The 19,751-nt window shown below is 48.4% G+C and overlaps 1 protein-coding gene across 5 annotated transcripts in view; it reads right to left on the reverse strand.

Moving 5' to 3' along the window:
• Positions 1-19,751, reverse strand: part of ADCY3 (adenylate cyclase 3) — a 110,413-nt gene that overhangs the window by 39,645 nt on the left and 51,017 nt on the right. For all 5 annotated transcript variants that reach the window (XM_033176441.1, XM_033176442.1, XM_033176439.1 and 2 more), the window contains one exon: positions 19,045-19,194. In XM_033176441.1, the coding sequence (XP_033032332.1) occupies positions 19,045-19,194 (150 nt within the window). The remainder of the gene's footprint in view (positions 1-19,044; positions 19,195-19,751) is intronic.

Here is a 19,751-nt window from a genome sequence, read left to right on the forward strand (position 1 = left end):
GTCTCAAAAAAAAAAAAAAAAAAGGGGGGGTCTCTTACGCCTCTTTGTTTAAAGTGTAAATCCCTCCAGAAGACGAACTTCTCAGAAGATACAGAGGATGTATTTAGAAATGTATGGCCGGTGTGTCACTGGGACAAGCGGCTCCTGTGGTTTTTGCTCTGCTGAAATCTGGTGCAACATACAGGATGAAATTCAAAAGGGATAGAGGTCATAGTCTCTACTTGAGTCCCCAAAACCAACTGCAGGAGAAAACAATGGGAGAGGCAGAGTGTACCAATATTGCGGGGGGTAAAGCGGAGACATCTACCATTTGAGATGCTGTTAGATTTAAAATGAATTCCCGGGCCGGGCATGGTAGCTCATGCCTGTAACCTCAGCACTTTGGGAGGCTGAGGTGGGTGGATCACTTAAGGTCAGGAATTTAAGACCAGCCCGGGCCACATGGTGAAACCCCATCCTTACTAAAACTTCAAAAAGTAGCAGGGCGTGGTGGCGGGCACCTGTAATACCAGCTACTCGGGAGGCTGAAACACAAGAACCCGGAGAAATCGCTGGAACCCGGGAGAGAGAAGCTGCAGTGAACTGAGATCGCACCACTGCACGCTAGCCTGGGTGACAGAGCGACACTCCATCCCTAAAAAAATAAAATGAATTCCCAGCATAAAGTAGCTGCCTGAACAAGCCCCTTGGCTCTGGGCTGTGTCACAGAAAATAAGGGCCCCGGTCCGGCTCAACCAAGTTGTGTCCTTAGCCCCAGGTCCTCCTCCTCACTACTTCTTAGGAAGCTGTCTTTAAGTCCGAGGAAAGCTGCTGTGAAGAAAAGGGCCAAGACTTGCTTTGGAGGCCCCAAGAGAGAAAGCTAATGAGGAAAGGCTGCTGGGGAACAGGGTGTTGCTGTCAGAGAAGGAAGAATTTTTAAGAGTCAAATATTTCAAAGAATGTGCTGCCCTGAGAGATGGTAAACTCCCATTCCCAGAAGAAGACCATGGGAGGAGCCAAGCACGGGTGGAAGGCTGGCCCGGAGGAGGTGGGTGTGACCAACCCTGGGGGTTGAGGCCTGGGTGCTGAGATGTGGCTCTGCATAGAGAGGAAGGAGGGTAAAGTCTTCAGGCTCTTCAGCCCTCAAGTCCTTGATGGTTATCCTAAAAATACAGCATGGTAATAAAAGTCAAGGCCCTGACCCTCCCTGGGAAAAGAATCAACATCCAGAGAAAAAACAACAAGCCCTGAAAGTTCCTAGTAGGTTTCCTGGGTAAAGCAAGAACCTGCCCAGATCCTGGGAAGAAACAACCAGGCCTGCCCTAGGCAATGCGCAGGCCTGCGGTGGGGTGGAGGGTGGAGAAGGACCTGGCTGCCGCTGGCAACGTGCAGGCCTGCGGTGGGGTGGAGGGTGGAGAAGGACCTGGCTGCCCCGGGCAACGTGCAGGCCTGCGGTGGGCTGGAGGGTGGAGAAGGACCTGGCTGCCCTGGGCAACGTGCAGGCCTGCGGTGGGCTGGAGGGTGGAGAAGGACCTGGCTGCCCCGGGCAACGTGCAGGCCTGCGGTGGGGTGGAGGGTGGAGAAGGACCTGGCTGCCCCGGGCAACGTGCAGGCCTGCGGTGGGGTGGAGGGTGGAGAAGGACCTGGCTGCCCCGGGCAACGTGCAGGCCTGCGGTGGGGTGGAGGGTGGAGAAGGACCTGGGGCAAGATGCCGGGCCTGCTGGGCTGGGATCTCAGCCGAAAGCAGATTTGTTGAGTTTCTCAGGTGGGCTGTGAGCCCCACCACCCCAGGGCAATCTGTTGGCATGGCCTCCACAGGGCTCCAAGAGGGAACCACCCAAGCCCCCTTCTACTCAGGGGTGACTCCTGCCAGGCCTTGATTCGCACTGGCTCAGGACCGAGGTGGAAGGAAGCGGCCAGCACTGTTCCGGGCCTCCGAGCTGTTACAGCTGAGGCTCTGATGAGGCATTCAGGAGTTAATTACAGCAAGGAGGCCAGGAGGGATTTGGATAAATGAGGTTGGCTGGTGAGAAGCTAAGTTTCTACAACATCCTTGTAAGAGGGAGATAGGTTGAGAGAGCCCCACAGTGCTCAGGTGGCTGGGAGTGAGTGTGAATGTGGAGTGTGCGTGTCCATGCGTGAGTGCTTGCACATGTACACACATGCATGTGCATGTGCGTGTCTACTGTCTACAGTGTCTGCATGAGGCATGTATATGAAGTCTGCTTGTCTGTAGGCTGGGTATGTCCGTGTGTATTCACGTGTCATAAATGCCATGTGCTTGAGTACACACAACAAATACATGTCACTGTAACCCATCACAGGCTGTGAGCATACTCACAGATGTTTCACAAACCAGTCTGTCTTGGTCCCGATGAATCCAGATTCTTAGAGTGTCCAGCCAATTTGGAAGCCAAAAAGTCACTGCACCCCACCAGGGTATCCATCATGGCCTGATGACCCAAGCAGAGGTGGCTGTGGGAGGCAGGGAATGAAGAGAAGGGCCAGGCCTAGTAACTTTGGGAGGCCAGAGCCCAAACAGCTCACCTCTCCCTAATGAGGGGACGAAGGACCACACTGTGTGAAATCTGGAAACTCCAATACTGCCGCCATTTAGACGAGGGGGCCCATGTGTGCTGCCCCTGCCCAAGAGATATGTTCACCACCTCAGTCACTCGAAGAACAGTCACTGGTCATCGATGCATGTCCCTGAGCTAAATGCTGGGAAGGTCAAAGGTAAACAGTACTCCAAAGAGCTTGGATGGGTGAGGCAATGGTCACATGGGGACAGACTCATCTCCCAGGGCTGGAGTTCTTCAGTGTTCAGCCAAATGCTGTGGGAATGTAGAGGAGGGAGGAGCTGCCTAACTTTAAAAGTCAGCATATTTGGAAACAAGACCTCCAGCATGAGAACAGGCACCAGGCCAGTGTCCCCAGATCAACAGGCCCCAAGAGAAGCAGGGCCACATTTAATCTCAGTGTTGGCGGAGCCAGACTAACGAGCCAACAGGCCATGTCATCTGGAACAGTGTGGGAAATCACACAGAGCCCTTACCCTGCCAGAGCGGGAGGGGACGCTGAACACGTGGGACTTCAGGTCACTGGCCTGGCCTCCTGTGCAGTCCCCAGAGACAGGGGCCACCGTGTGGGCCAAGGTGACTGCAGTCTCAGGAGACAGCCCACTGGGCCCAAAGATGGCCACGTGTGTGGTACCTGGAGCCCTCACCATGAATATCTGGCAAAGAGCAGGTACTCCTTAGAGGTTTGATGAGTTAATGAGCTGTCAACTAGGAGACCTGGCCCAAGGGGCAAGCCACCATCCTCTAGGACGGCGCTAATAGAACTTCCTGCAATCACAGAAATGTTCTGTATCTTTGCTGTCCAATATGACAGCCACCAGCCACATTTAGCTATTGAGTGCATGAAGTGTGGCTAGTGCTACTGAAAGTGACTTAAAACTTAATTTAATTTAATTAATTTAAATAGCCACATATGACAAGTGGCTACCATATTGCTACCTAGTGCAGTTCTAGAACACTGTAGTCACAAGTGCTGTGCCAACTCTGATGGGCAGAGAGCAGCTGCCTGGAGCCCTGTGTTGAGAAAGATGCAGAGGGTTCGTATCTGTGATTGGCGGCAAGTGCGCTTGCAATGTCTGCCACAGAAGCAAACAGCACCTGCTTCTGTCCTTGACCCAGATGCAGCAACTCAGTACCACCCTGGGCATAAAGGCCCAAGAAAATTAAATTAAACAGACAAAATTTCCACCTTTACCCGTGGCACCCCCTAAACTCCTTCCTCTGCTTTTTCTCCACAGCCCTTCCTAGCTCCTGCCATAGCACATACTCATCTGTTTAACGTGTGTTGCCCGCACTAGAATCTGTTCCGCTCACAACTGTATCCCCAGTACCTAGAAAAGTACCTGAAATACTTGTGGTCTGAATGGTTTTGTTTTTGAGACACGTTCCCACTGTCTCCCAGGCGGGAGTGCTGAAGTGCAATCACAGCTCACTGCACCTTGATCTTGCTGGGCTCAGGTGATCCTCCTGCCTTAACCTCCCAAGCAGCTGAGACTACAGGTGCACACCAGCACCAAGCCTGGATATATATTTTTAAGTTTTTTGTAGAGATAAGGTCTTGCCATGTCTGGTGTTGGACTCTGGGCTCAAGAGGAGGTAAGTACTTAGCTCAGTGACCTAGCTAGAATGTGAATGCAAGTCTTACTCGCAGCCTTTGTTGCCAGATCGTTTCATTTTCTAAGCGAGTCAAAAATCCAGGTTTTTATCTAGAATGTACAAATGTTTAAGTAATAGAAAATGTTAACACTCTGGGAAGGTCAAACAGATACCCACAGGCCAGCTATGGTCCAAGGATGACCTAACTGATTCTTCCTGCAGGCAGATCTCAAATAGAGCCAGGAGGAAGTGCCAGCTAGTAAATGAGAGATCTCATATTAAATGGAATAATAAAATGAAAACACCATCCAGGGCTTGGCACAAAGTAAACATTCAATAAAACTACACTTATTACTAACAAAACTTCATTCTTACAGCCAGATAAATATAAAATGCGCCACAACACTGGCCACAATGGACAATTCTACAACTCTACAATTCTCCAGCAATTCTACAACTGTTTGGAGAAAAATTCTGCTGGAGGATGTAGCAAAGGCTTACGGCCTGCCACAGCCCAGCAGAGCCCGGCTCAGAGGCCACACAGCCCATCCATGGGCCGTCAGCAGGACTGTCTTCACCAGCTCTGCTCATGTCCACGGCCAACATCCTCCCACTGCCACCAGGAACCCACCACTGCTTTAGGACAACCTGTTTTCTTTGGGTTCATCATCTGCATTATCTAAAATGTGGATTTGTTTTTGCTAAGTCCTGGAATGTTGAAATGAAGAGCATTCTGTGACATCCAGGAGGTGAGAGCTGGAGCCAACAGAAGGACCAGTGCCTACTTCACATCACGGGGAACACACCTGGCTTTTCTCACACTGAGAGGCATTTGAGGCTAAAAGAAAAACTAAAAAGATTAGGTATCTTTGTGGGTGGTTCTGTGAAGAAGTTAAGAAAGCGATTACAACGCAAGGCTGATACTGGGGGTGGGCACATGTCTGTGTCCACTGTGAAACAGACAGTGGGTTGGACCCATTACATTAGACGCCGAGAAAGCTATGATGCAGCCGTGGTGCAACGAGCAAGACGCAGAGCAGCTATGGATCCAGAGGCAGAGGCACAGCCCTCCCACTAGACACCAGCCTCGTCTCCTCTTCCCACTCTTAGTGGTCCCCCAGCCCCGACCTCACTGTTGCCAGGATAACAGTGGCATGGTGGGGCCTGGCACTAGAAGCCCAACCCCAGGCCAAGAGGCAACCGGCCTCTGGCTCCGATTCCCCTCCCCCCTACCAAGCACCTATAAGAACAGGGCTCAGGGTTGATGACACCTTGTCTTCATAGCATAAGGTCTTGAGGGAAACAGTGACCAGGCTTGGGCAAAGGTCACAGAGGAAGGACATTCAGAAAAGCAAGAGATACACTCCGAGCTTAGGAAATGGCAGCCTCCCAGCATCCCAAGCTCCAGGGCTCCCAGGAGGGGGGTCTGATGCTTGTGGTCAATGGGCAGTTCTTCCCTGTAAGACCAGCACGAAGGAAAAACACCATTCCTACTCACAGGTGACTCTGCATGTGGGTTAAAGCAGAAGGAGATGTGGGGAGAGGCAGCTGTGCTCTCTGTGCAGTCCAAGACCTGAATGGAAACCCACCCAGCATCCACCTCAGCCAGCTCCCCAAGGTCCCATGGGTGAAGATGGGGATGGCTTTCCGCCCTAGACCCTGCGCAGTCTGCCCTGGGCTCTCCCTCTACGTGCCCCAGCTGCAGCCTCCTCCTGTCTGAGGGTGGGACTGTGGACGGTCCTCGACTTCCCGAGGGAGGACCTGGCACAGGGCCAGTTGACCATGCAGGATGCGTGTGAAGGAAGCCCAGGCCTGCCCGTCATCCCTCCATCCTCCCACATCCTCCATCAACCACGTTCCGATCCCTGGGAAGTGATTCTGAGTATGACTCAGAGAGGCTCAGTTCTGTAGCTCCACCTGGCAGCAGATGTGTGCTGAGTGGGTTTTCTGGGTGCCACCTGTTGCCAGGTGGCGGCTGGGGTGTTTAGCAACCCTCAAGGTCCCCAACTAACCCCTGGAGTGTGGTCACGTGGGAATAAAGACAAACAACTCCAATTCTTTCCTCTGGGCCTCCTGCTCTACCCTCACATGCCCACAGAGCCGGGAGGCTGGACCAAGGCCAGCGTGCACCCTGGTGGCCCCGCACCAGAAGGAAGCATGATGGCACTGCCTACGAAGCCAGATATGTGCTCGGCAGAGGCAAAGAGGACGCTTTGCATGCCAGGGCTGCACCGAGAATTCCAAATCCACAAGGCCTCAGTGCAGGGCAGGCTCCACTACCCCCCTGCAGGAGACTGGAGCCAGGGAGGTTAAAGCAGCGAAGCCACTGGAAGCTGAGACCCTTGCATTACCCGAATGCTCTGTTGCCTCAACGCGTCCTTTGACATATGGACATGCTCACTCCAGTGAGGAGGCAGAAGGGGATGCCTGTGCTTGAGGGACTGCTGCCTTGCCCTCCTGGACCATGGCTGGCTGCCCACCCATCCAGGAGATGACTGTCATTAGCAGGAGGGCTGGTCATCTTCCTAACAGAAGGTACAACTTCCCAGGGGATGGCAACAGAGAAAGCAGGTTCAGGTCACCAGTGCATCCCTCCATCTCACTTCACAGCAGAGGAGGAAGCTGAGGTCCAGCAAGGAGACACCTGCTGGGACAGCCACATGGCCGGTGCTGCCCTTCAGCTGCACACTCTCAAGGCAGCTTAGAAAACAAGATAAATGGCCAAGCACGGGGCTCACGCCTGCAACTCAGCACTTTGGGAGGCTGAGGCAGACAGATCACTTGAGGTCAGGAGTTTGAGACCAGCCTGGCCAACATGGCAAAACCCCATCTCTACTAAAAATATAAAAATTAGCTGGGTTGGTGGTGGGCACCCGTAGTCCCATCTACATGGGAGGCGGAGGCAAGAGAATCACTTGAACCTCGGAGATGGAGGTTGCAGTGAGCCAAGATCACGCTACTGCATTCCAGCCTGGGCGACAGAGTCAGACTCCATCTCAAAAAAAAAAGAAAAAGATAAAAGATAAAAGCACCTGATCAAATAAAAAGTGAGACATGGACCCTGGGCAATCAGTTCTGGAAGGAGGCCCCTCTTTTGCAGAAGGTAGACTAACAATTTTTTTTTATAGGAGACACCCAAATAATTTTTTAAAATAGAGAATTTTCTTAAAAAAGACATTAAGCACACATGTAAGTAAGGGATAGCCTGCTGTGACACTGACCTCGAATGGCTCTTTGGAGCCATGTCCAAACCAGGTTCTGTTTCCTCTCCTACTAGGACTGTCTGCGGCCCTTTCCAAAGTGTTTTTCCGTCTATTATCTCATTTTTATTCTCATGAGGAGCTTTTACAGGAGGAAAGTGAAACGGGGTCATGCAGCCTCTAGTACTGGCCTGCACTCAGCTCTGAAGACCCATCAGCTGATGTTTCTGAAACGTCAAATCAGCCCAGAGCCCATGCCACTCCCAACGTCAGTCCCAGTGCCTTGGGAGGGAGTGACCTCTGTCCTGGCTGGACGAGAGAAGGGGAAGGGTGCACAGGCCCCAGCCAGCTCCCATCCTATCTCACCACCCCGACTTCAGCCTGTGCCTCCCCAGGGGCTGGGGGCCAGTGTGACAGCAGCTCAGAGGCCCCAAAGGGCTTCGTGGTTTTTAGACTCCCCTCTGCCTTATTTCATGTGATTCCCAAACTATCCCCTAACAATGGTATTATTTTTAATGTCATATTTCCAGAAAATTAAACTGAAGACCAGAGAGGTGAAGTGCCACCACCATACAGAGAAAGTCAGGGCTCACTGTTCCCCCAAAAATGCTAGCAGAGGCTATGGATGCAAACCCAGGTCCAGGATGGCCAGTGGGGACATCCTTCCCCAACCTCCAGTACAGACTCTGGTGTCCCCACAAAATGAGGCTGGAGCATAGGACGGTGGGAGTGTGCTAGGGTCTGGGTCCCCTGTCCTCACATGCAAAGCCTGTCCCAGCGCTCACCAGGTCCCTTTCTATCTGGTTTTAAAAATCAAGCTTGGGTCCCAGGTTTTCTTTTGGAGGAAGATGTTGTGGAAATAGCTAGAAGTGGTGGTGACACAACACGGTGAGTGTACTAAACCACTTTTAAGGGGTTTTATTTTATGTGCATTTTACCTCTACTAAAAGGAAAAAAAAAAAAATCAAGCAAACCTGAGTTTTTTTTTACTGCAAACCTAATTTATAATATCTTATTAGTTTTTAAAAATTATTTTTCAAAAAAACTCCCAGATTAAGGGTGGTTTTGGTGGCCTCTTCTACTTTTCTATATCTTCAAAATTTTATCCAACAATCATATGACGGTAGAGAGTTTGAGTGTCTACTATGCAGGCACTGTGCTAATAACTACTTAACATTTACCTCCCCTAACACCGCAGGAGAGAGGCAGAGACTCCGGTACTTGGTTCTTGGCTGCTATGCTATGTGAGAGGAAGGTGTTACATTTATTATCTCTTACTCAGGATAAAACATGGCTAGGACACTCTCAAATATCAGGACCAAAAAAAAAAAAAGGCTTGAAGGAATAAGCCTCTGTGATGGTTAATATATATATATATTTTTTGTTTGTTTGTTTGTTTTGAGATGGAGTCTTGCTGTGTCGCCCAGGCTGGAGTGCAGCGGCGTGATCTCAGCTCACTGCAAACTCCGGTTCCTGGGTTCACATCATTCTCCCACCTCAGCCTCCCAAGTAGCTGGGACTACAGGTGCCCGCCACCACGCCCGGCTAATTTTTTGTATTTTTTTTTTTTTCTTGAGACGGAGTCTCGCTCTGCCGCCCAGGCTGGAGTGCAGTGGCCGGATCTCAGCTCACTGCAAGCTCCGCCTCCTGGGTTTACGTCATTCTCCTGCCTCAGCCTCCCGAGTAGCTGGGACTACAGGCACCCGCCACCTCGCCCGGCTAGTTTTTTGTATTTTTTAAGTAGAGACGGGGTTTCACCGTGTTAGCCAGGATGGTCTCGATCTCCTGACCTCGTGATCCGCCCGTCTCGGCCTCCCAAAGTGCTGGGATTACAGGCTTGAGCCACCGCGCCCGGCAATTTTTTGTATTTTTTAAGTAGAGACGGGGTTTCACCGTGTTAGCCAGGATGGTCTCGATCTTCTGACCTCGTGATCCGCCCACCTCGGCTTCCCAAAGTGCTGGGATTACAGGTGTGAGCCACTGCGCCCGGCCTTGTGATGGTTAATATTAAGTGTTAACTTGATTGGATTGAAGGGTACAAAGTATTGATCCTGGATATATCTGTGAGGGTGTTGCCAAAGGAGATAAACATTTGAGTCAGTGGGCTGGGAAAGGCAGACCCACACTACATCTGGGTAGACATAATCTAATCTGTGGCCAGTTTGCTAGAATATGAACAGGCAGAAAAATGTGAAAAGAGACTGGCCTAGGCTCCATCCAGCCTACATCTTTCTCCGTGCTGGATGCACCCAGTCCTCTAACACTGGACTTTAAGTTCTTCAGTTTTGGAACTCGGACTGGCTCTCCTTGCTCTTCAACCTGCAGATGGCCTATTGTGGGACCCTGCGATTGTATGAGTCAATACTTAATAATTAACTAATAATTAACTCCCATATATAGATATATATTCCATTAGTTCTGTTCCTCTAGCGAACCCTAATACAGCCTCTATCAGTCTTTTTTATTTTAGAGATGAAGGTCTCACTATGTTGGCCAGGTTGATCTTGAACTCTGGGCCTCAAGCAATCCTCCTGTCTCAACTTCCCAAAGTGCTAGGATTACAGGCGTGAGCCACTATGCCAGTCTCTTTTTTATTTCTTTATAATTGTATATACTTCCCCAGTACTATACAGTGTAGGCCAAGAAAGCAAAGGAACTCTTCCAAACTTCAGTTTACCTGACTGTGGCTTGAGCCAAATGAGGATAAGGCAGGAAACAGCCCACAGGATGTCACTCCTGCCTTGAGGCCAGTTCCTTGGGGCTAGGGTTTTCAAATAGGAATCCTTCGGGGAGGGTTTCCAAAAGCAATGAGGTATTTTCTAGATAAACAAGGAAAACTTAAGTGCCTACTAAGTATACTCTCACTCATTGCTGGTGGAGTATAAATTATTTGAAACTCTATAGGAGGCCAGGTGTGGTGGCTCATGCCTGTAATCCCAGCACTTTGGGAGGCCAAGGCAGGCAGATCACCAGAGGTTCGAGACTAGCCTGTCCAACATGGTGAAACCCCATCTCTACTAAAAATATAAGAAAAATTAGCTGGGAATGGTGGTGGGCACCTGTAATCCCAGCTACTCGGAATGCTGAAGCAGGAGAATAGCTTGAACCTGGAGGCAGAGGTTGCAGTGGGCTGAGATCGCGCCACTGCATTCCAACCTGGGTGACAGAGCAAGACTCTGTCTCAAAAAAAAAAAAAAAAAAAAGGAAAAGGGAAAAAAAAAACACACACATGCCAGATTCTTCAAAAAAATTAAATACAGAACTGCCATATGACCTGGCAATTCCACTTTTGGGTATATATCCAAAGTAACTGAAAACAGGGACTTAAACAGATATTTGTACACCGGTGTTCACAATAGCAAAGCTGCAGAAACCACCCAAATGTCCAAATGAGCAAACAAAATGTGGTACATACATGCAATGAAATATCAGCCTTAAACGGGAAAGAAATGCTGATCTACACGACGACACAGAAGACATCAAGCTAAGTGAAATAAGTCAGTCAAAACGGGACAAATATTATATGATTCCACTTATATAAAGGAGCTAGTGAGGCAAATTCAGAGACACAGTAGAACAGTGGTTACCAGAGCCTGGGAGAATGGGCAGTATTATTATTTAACAGGCACAGAGTTTCTCTTTGGGATGATGAAAAAGTTCTGGAAACGGAGAGTGGTGATGGCTGCACGATATTGTGAATGTACTTAATGCCACTGAATTGTATGCTTAATGGTTAAAATGGTAAATTTTATACTATGTATATTTTACAGTAGCTATATAATTTTTTAAATGCAAATATCCTTTGATCCAGCAATTCCACTTCTAGGTTTTTATTCTTCCAGATATACTTGCACATATATACTATAATAAATACGGCTACAAGGGTATTTATTACAGCAATGTTTACAGTAGCAAAAGATCGTAAATAACCTAGAAGTCTACCGAGAGCGCAACAATAAATTATGTTACCTCTGTATAACGACTGAACACAGTCATTAAAAAGGATGTGGCAATACAATATAGACTTAGAATGCTAAGACAGTAGGCGAAAAGATCTAGTGCCTGTAATCCCAGCATTTTGGGAGGCCAAGGCAGGCAGATCACTTGAGGTAAGCAGTTCAAGACCAGCCTGGCCAACATGGTGAAACCCCATCTCTACTAAAAATACAAAAATTAGCTGGGTGTGGTGGCGCATGCCTGTAGTCCCAGCTACTCGGGAGGCTGAGGCAGGAGAATCGCTTAAACCCAGGAGGCGGAAGTTGTGAGTCGAGGTTGAACCACTGCACCCTAGCCTTGGCAGCAGAGCGAGACTCTGTCTCAGAAAAAAAAGAAAAGAAAAGAAAAGAAAAGGTTTAGTACAAAAGAGTGAATAGGCTACCGTGTGTGTGTGTAAATTCTATAAACCTCTGAAAGGGTACATTAAAAAGATAATAGTGACGGGTGATTGGTGGACGGGGATGGATGGCTAGGGGAAATGAAGGTGGGATGACTTACTTTTCCTAGTATACCCTTTTTCATACTTTTATGATTTTATACACGTATACTTTTGCTATAGAGGATCTTACTAGCAGGCCAACCCTCCAGCCAAGAACAACTGTAAAAGTTGGATAAAATACATAAAAACCCAGCTCTTTAAAGGCAATGGAAACAACCAAAGCAGCCAGGACTTGAGGGGCCAAGCTCTCAGGGGGAAGGGAAACACAGTTCGGTCAGCCCAATGCACTCTGCCGTTTTCCCTTGGGACTGGGGTCGAGAGGCTGAAGAGAGCACAGTGAGGAGGGCTTTCAAGGGGTTGGAGAAACGAGGACTGTGGGCAAGGATTCCAAGGCAGAGAGAGTAGAGGGGCTAAGACCCCAGGGAAAGAGAACCATACTACAGTGAGTCCGACTATTCCCTTTTAGTATTTGCATGGGGCAAGAGACCAAGAATCCAAGCAGAAATTGAGAGCTAAGAGGCTAAGCTTTCAGCAGTCTCACGTTGCTAAGGAGTTCAAGCTACCATGAGAAAAGGACCAGCCTTCCAGTTAAGACCCCTGAAAAGCTATTTTCTATCTGCCCCTGCTCTAACCATCTGCCACAAGAAAAGTAAATCCTCCCTGGAGAGACAACATTATTCAGAACCACTACTATTTCCCATCCACAACATCTAGTATTTAATTCTTAAAAATGCCTGGAGGCTAAAGTGGGAGGATCACTTGAGGCCAAGAGTTTGAGACCAGTTTGGGCAACATAGTGAGACTCCATCTCTACAAAAAACCACTTTTTTAACTAGCTGGGCATGGTGGCACACGCCTGCAGTCCTAGCTACTCACAAGGCTGAGGTGGGAGTTTTGCTTGAGCCCAGGAGTTCAAAGATGCAGTAAGCCACTGCACTCCAGCCTGAGTGACAAAGCAAGACCTTGTCTCAAAAAAAAAAAAAAAAAAAAAAAAAAAAAAAAAAGAGCCAAGATGCCAAGGTTTCAACAACAACAAAAATGCACACCCATTGGTATTATGGTTGTCAGTCAGGAACTTTAAAATAAATGTTAATATATTCTAAAAAATAGTTGACAAAATAGAAATACATAAGGAACTGAAGTCCAGTTTTTAAAATCAAATGGAAATTCTAGGACAGAAAAATAATAATTGAAATTGATGACTCATTAGAAGAGCTCAATCACTGATCTGACAAACCAGAGGACGACAGGATTAGTAAACTGTAGATTAGGTCCACAAAATATTGTCTGAAATGCAGAAAGAAAAAGAGATTCAGAAAAAGAAGAGATACTTCTAGAACATGGTAAAAGTGTCTAACAAGGACATGGAGTCCTAGAGGAAAGGAGCGAATGGGAAGCAGCAATAAAAAGATACTGGCTGAAAATGTTCAAAACTGACAAGAGACATCAAACCAACATTCAAGAAGCTCTGTGAATACTAAGCAGAGGAACTGCAAAGAAAACTCCCAGGCACAGCATCGTAAAACTGCTGAGAACCAAAAACAAAGAGCATTGGGAAAGCAACCACAGGAAAAAGTATGCATTAATGTAACAGGAGCAACAGTCTATCTGACAACTGGTATTTCAACAGGAATGATGGAAGCGGAAGAATAGTGAAATGATGCTTTTAAAGGGCCAGAAGTAAAAAATGGCAGCCTAGAATTCTTTATCTGCAAAAAGTCTGGGTATGATTTGAATGTGTCCGTTCAAAATTCAGGTGCTGCCAGTGTAATAGTATTAAGAGGTGGGGCCTTTACGAGGGGATCAGGCCACGAGGGCTGCTCCTTCTTTAGTAGGGTTAAGGTCCTTTAAAAAGGGCATCACACGACATTCAGCTAGCCTGCCCTTCTGCCATGTATGGACACCAGAGCAAATGCTGGTACATTGATCTTGGACTTACCAGCCTCTAGAACTGTAAGTAGTAAATTTCTGTTCTTTATAAATTACCCAGTTTCAGGTATTCTGTTGTAGCAGCACAACACAGACGAAGACAGGTATCTTTCAAAAATGAAAGCAAAATAAACACACTCGTAGGTAATCAGAAATGGGGAGAATGTGATACCAAGAGATCAGCATAAAAGGTAATACTAAAGGGAATTCTACCAGAAAATGAAGCAAAGAAATGGAGAAACGAAGAACAATTGAGAGGGTAAAACTGTGGGTAAATATAAGAATATTAATGAGATAAAAATATTATATAAAATAATCACGATAAGGGCTTGTGGGGTTTAAAATATGTTGAACTAAAACACATTACACTAATAGCCAGAAAGTGGGGGGCAAAGGCTTGTGAAATGAAGTTAAAAGGTTTTGAGATCCTTGCATTGACTAAAGAGGTAGTAATAATTTGGGGCAGATGCAAATATGACATAGTTGACATTCTTTCTTTTTTTTTTTTTTTTGAGACAGAGTCTCGCTTTGTTACCCAGGCTAGAGTACAGTGGCGTGATCTCGGCTCACTGCAAGCTCCGCCTCCCGGGTTCACGCCATTCCCCTGCCTCAGCCTCCGGAGTAGCTGGGACTACAGGCGCCCGCCACCACGCCTGGCTAATTTTTTGTATTTTTAGTAGAGACGGGGTTTCACCGTGTTAGCTAGGATGGTCTTGATCTCCTAACCTCGTGATCCGCCCACCTTGGCCTCCCAAAGTGCTGGGATTTTACAGGCGTGAGCCACCGCGCCTGGCGACATTATTTCATTTTTAAAAGATTTTGACAGATTTAGCAGAATACACATTATTCTCAAGTCCATCAAAACTGACCACATGCTAGGCCAAAAATCAAGTTCCAACAAATTTCAAAGGCTTGAAATCAGAGTATGTTCTCTGACCAGAATAAAGCTAAAAAAAAAAATAATAATAATAATTGTAAACAAATCCTCAAATGTTTAGAACTTAGTGCACTTCTACATCGCCCATGGATCAAAGACATTTCAATGAAAATTAGTAAATATTTAAAATTAAATTACATTGAAAATATGGCATATTAAAACGTGTGAGATAAAGCTCAAACAATATAATGAGTGAGATCTGTAGCATTAAATGCATGTTTTAGGAAAGAAAGGTTGAAAATTGGTCATCTAAAGTTCTATTTTGGCTGGGCCTGGTGGCTCACACCTGTAATCCCAACACTTTGGGAGGCCAAGGCGTTCGAGACCAGCCTGACCAATGTAGTGAAACCCTGTCTCTACTACAAATACAAAAAAATCAGCTGGGTGTGGTGGGGCATGCTTGTAATTCCAGCTACTCGGAGGCTGAGGCAGGAGAATCCCTTGAACTCAGGAGGTGGAGGTTGCAGTGAACCTAGATTGCACCACTGAACTCCAGCTTGGGTGACAGAGCAAGATTCAGTCTCCAAAAAACAACAATAAAGTTCCATTTTAAGAAGGTAAAAAAGGACACAAATTAAGCCCAAAGAAAAAAGAGGCCAGGACAAAGTTTAACTTAAAGAGGCCATGCGCAGTGGCTCACGCCTGTAATCTCAGAACTTTGGGAGGCCGAGGCGGGCAGATCACAAAGTCAGGAAATCGAGACCATCCTGGCTAACATGGTGAAACTCCATCTCTATTAAAAGAAAATACAAAAAAATTAGCTGGGCGTGGTGGTGGGCACCTGTAGTCCCAGTTACTTGGGAGGCTGAGGCTGGAGAATGGCGTGAGCTCAGGAGGCGGAGCTTGCAGTGAGCCGAGATCGCACCACTGTACTCCAGCCTGGGTGACAGAGCAAGACTCTGTCTCAAAAATAAATAAATAAGAGATAAGAAATGTACAAAGAAGGCAACAAAGATTAAAGGTGGTCTGCCGAACAGGCTAAAACAATAAGCCTTAGCAATACTGATTAAGAAAAATTTTTTAAAGGCACAAATTATCTTTGGTAATGAAAAAAAGGAACATTATATATTTCAGACAAAAGGTAAAAAGAAAATATTAAGAATGTTATGCCAAAATTTTGAAAATTTGAATGGACATGTTTCTGGGGAAAAAAACCTCTCTAAAACCTATACAAAAGGAAATATAAAATCTGAACAACCTTATTATCTATGATGGAAACAGAATCTTCCCCTAAAGAACACACCGGGCCCACAGGACTTCATTAGTGCCTTTTTAAAAAAAAAAAAGACAGGGTCTCACTTTGTTGCCCAAGTTGGAGTGCAGGGGCACAGTCACGGCTCACTGCAGCCTTAACCTCCTGGGCTCAAGCGATCCTCCACCTCAGCCTCCCAAGTAGCTGGGACTGCAGGCATGCACCACCACGCTCAGCTAATTTTTTCATTTTTTGTAGAGATGGGGTCTTACTTTGTTGCCCAGGCTGGTCTTGAACTCCTGGACCCAAGTGATCCTCCTGTCTCAGTCTCCCAAAGTGCTGGTATTATAGGCATAGCCACCTGCCTGGCCACACCTACAGGCCAGCCACATGCCGTGACTTCTAAATCTAACGAATAACCCAAATTATCTTCAAACTATCAGGAGTTAGAAAGAGGGAACACTTCTCAAATTATTTAATGAGTTGGGCATAACCGTAATACCAAAACCTGTGAAGCGCATGGAAAGGAAGGAAAATGGCAGGCAGGTTTCTCTCTTGAACAGTCATAGAGATGTAAGGAGAATGTAGGTAAATGGAAACACCCAGGGGGCAGGATTCCAACCTTCCCGGTGGTAACAGTGCTTTACCAATCCCAGTGGGATTCACACAGGTTCCTTCTTACCCTTAAAACAATCTCTCAGCAGGGCGCGGCGGCTCACACCTGTAATCCCAGCACTTTGGGAGGCCGAGGAGGGTGGATCACCTGAGCTCAGGAGTTTGAGACCAGCCTGGCCAACATGGTGAAACCCCATCTCTACTAAAAATACAAAAAAAAATTAGCCGGGCATGGTGCCAGGTGCCTGTAATCCCAGATACTTGGGAAGCTGAGGCAGGAGAATCGCTTGAACCCGGGAGGCAGAGATTGCAGTGAGCCGAGATCGTGCCATTGCACTCTAGCCTGGGTGACAAGACCAAGACTCCGTCTCAAAAAAAAAAAAAAAAAAAAACTCTTGAAGGTTTTACATATGGGGATACTGAAGTTCAAAGAGCAGCAGCAACAAGCCCAAGGCCACACTCAGGACAGAGCCGGGCTAGACAGATTCATTCCACTCGGAGAATTACAGGCCCCGGCTGTGTGCCCAGCTAGGCCTGAGGATGCACCTCACCCCTCAACTCCCCCCACACCTCTGCACCTCCCTTCCACCTAACCTGGACCTCTCTGTCCCGGGGCCAGTGTCTGCTCTGCCGGTGCGGCGTGGGCAGGCAGTGCAGAGAAGCACCAGTGTGGCCCAGGGCAGGCTGCTAGCACCCTCAGGAGCCCCGGGTCACCCAGGGATGACCCTCTCTGCTGGTGCCCAGGCTCCCCGCGCTGACCCTGTCCAGAGGGAGCATATGGCCCTGGGCATTAGAAAGCAAGCCTCACGGCCCGGTGCCCTTGGCCTACCTCTAACAAGCTCTAAGGGTTACAAAGCAGTTCTGGGTTTCTCATTTGACCCTCAAGAAACCTACAAGACAAATGTCAATACCTCCACTTTGCAGATGAGGAAAAGTGAGGCTCTGCAGGGTGGGTACCTTATCTAAATTATCTACAAGAGAACAGCCTCAGCGTGAGACACAGGGCCTTCCTCATCACACCAGGGGCCCCCACAAGACCGTTCAGTGTGACTTAAGATGTCCTAGATTGTACAATATGAGACAGCTAAGATCGATGCAGACAGACATGCTGAAAACTGCACAAATGTTATATAAAAAGAATGCTTGCCTAGCTAGGTGGTGACACATGCATTTTTTTTTTTTTTTTTAAGTGTAGAGAACCCAGAGGGATGCCGCCACAGTGCGAGATCAGATACAAACAAGAAACGAGACAGTATAAAAAAAAAACAGAAATTAAAGAATGCCTTTCAAGGGGCTTTACAAGCCAGGAAAGGAAGATTCTTTAAATATTCACAGGCCACAGCAGCTCCTCAATCACCACAGGTCACAGGGCCCAGGGGAAGGGGCGCATACGATGGGCTAAGAAAATCCTCTCCTATGAGGGCCTTCTGAAAGGAATGAGATTGGTAAATGGGGAGGGAAAAAAACATCCCCAGGACAGTGAAATCGGGGACCCATCAGCTAAATGACTTAGTGTGTGCCTCGGAACAGCACTGTCTAGAGAACGTGAGTGAGGCCCAACGGTGGGGCTCCTGTAAGCCAAGGGCTCCAGAGTGGCCCCCGAAACCAAGGCCCTGTCCACCTGAGTGGCACCATCTACGAAAACAGCAATTTCAGTGCATCAGGAGCACACAGAACCTCCTGAACACAAACGATGTGGTTCCCAGAGCAGAGAATCATAGTGTCAACCTATTGAGAGCTTGTTTTTGAAGGGGAAATAACCTATGGATAACAGGAAATTCGTGGATGTAATTTCTGGAGACCTTCAAAAAGCATGTGAGAAGAATCCAGGCCAAAACTATGTAAAAGCCTGAGGGACATAGGAACTGGGAGGATGGTTCGGCCATGGAAGAGACTGGAGGGAAGCCAGGAAACCGAGGCAGGGACAGCCAGGCCTCTCTCCAGATGGAGAATGTAAACAGGGGCATCCCCGAGGAAAAGGCTGGTTTTCCTTCTTCAGCAGCGACCTCGGATGGGAAGGTAAGGGAGAGGAGCTCCCCTGAGTGGGGGCGTGAGGCTGACACACTTCACCCAGCAGGGCCCTGAGGCCGCAGGATGGGTCAAGGCCCCGCCCACGGCATGAGCAGGTGCACAGGGTGATCTGCGGCTGGACCAGCAAGAGCAGCGGGGCAGGCGTGACGTGAAGGGATGCCCATGATGCCCCTGACCCTGACCTTGGTCCCGAGAAGGTCATCGGAGAAAGGAATGCAGGAAGTCGTAGCTGGCTGCTTGGGCGATGCATTTCTTTAAATGGAAAAGTTTTTCATTACAGAAACAAAACAAAGCAAAGAGCAGGAAGGCAGACGAGGAGAGATCCGGGTCAAGCAGAAGCAGATTTAGGAGTGAGAGGCTCCCTGAAGCTCAGAAGCTGCCCTCTAATGGCGAGGAGCCCAGAAGGCCAAGTTCAGAAGCAAACACCTGAACAGGGCAGATGAACGCCAAGCCCCACGGAGCCAGGGGCTGCCACTCTGGTTCCTCTCCCTCTGACAAGGCCACAGTCCCTGAGCCCAAGCTCCAGGCCGGAGGCCTCCCGAGAGCCTCACCTGCTGCTGGCTCTGCTCTTCCAGGTTCATCTTCACCTCCAGCGACTGGCGGGCCTCCAGGAAGGCCTTGCGGTGCTTGCGGTCAGCCATGTAGTAGGACATGATGCCCACAGCGATGGCGCACAGGTAGAGGAAGACGTTGGCCAGGATCTGCACCCCAAGGAAGAAGAGAGAAAAGGCCAGGCGTGAAGGCATGTCTTCAGAAAAGGGGATGGAGGAGGTGGGGTGGGTGGTGACCAAAATCAAACTTCAAGTTGCCCAGTGTCCAGGTAGGGGCCCAGCAGAGCCTCGGACCCCAGAGCCTCGGACCCCAGAGCCTCGGACCCCACTCAAATGTACCATGGATGGGTGGTCCACCCAGGGGCATGGCTCAAGGCCTGAAAGGCTCAAAGGTTCCACGAGGGGCACGGTGCAGGCGTTTGAGGCTGGCTGAGGGGCTGTGGTTCCCCCTCCAGCTTCCCAACAAAGCAAGGCTGGCCAGTACCTCCAGCTGTGAGGACTGAGCAGAGCCTTTGCCACCCATTCATTCCTTCATGCATTTGCTCAAGCAGCACTGTGCCGATTTGTCAGGAAGGAGGGTGCACAAATCCCAGGTCCCACTGAGCAGGACGGTGTAATCCTAAAAGCTCAGATGGTTTGGCATGCTGCAGGACCCCTGAAGAGGTCCCAGGCTGATTTGGTAGTCACAATGTTTACCTTACACATGT

The sequence above is a fragment of the Trachypithecus francoisi genome, unplaced genomic scaffold, assembly GCF_009764315.1.
Source record: "Trachypithecus francoisi isolate TF-2019V2 unplaced genomic scaffold, Tfra_2.0 Lachesis_group17, whole genome shotgun sequence".
Taxonomy (NCBI): Eukaryota; Metazoa; Chordata; class Mammalia; order Primates; family Cercopithecidae; genus Trachypithecus; species Trachypithecus francoisi.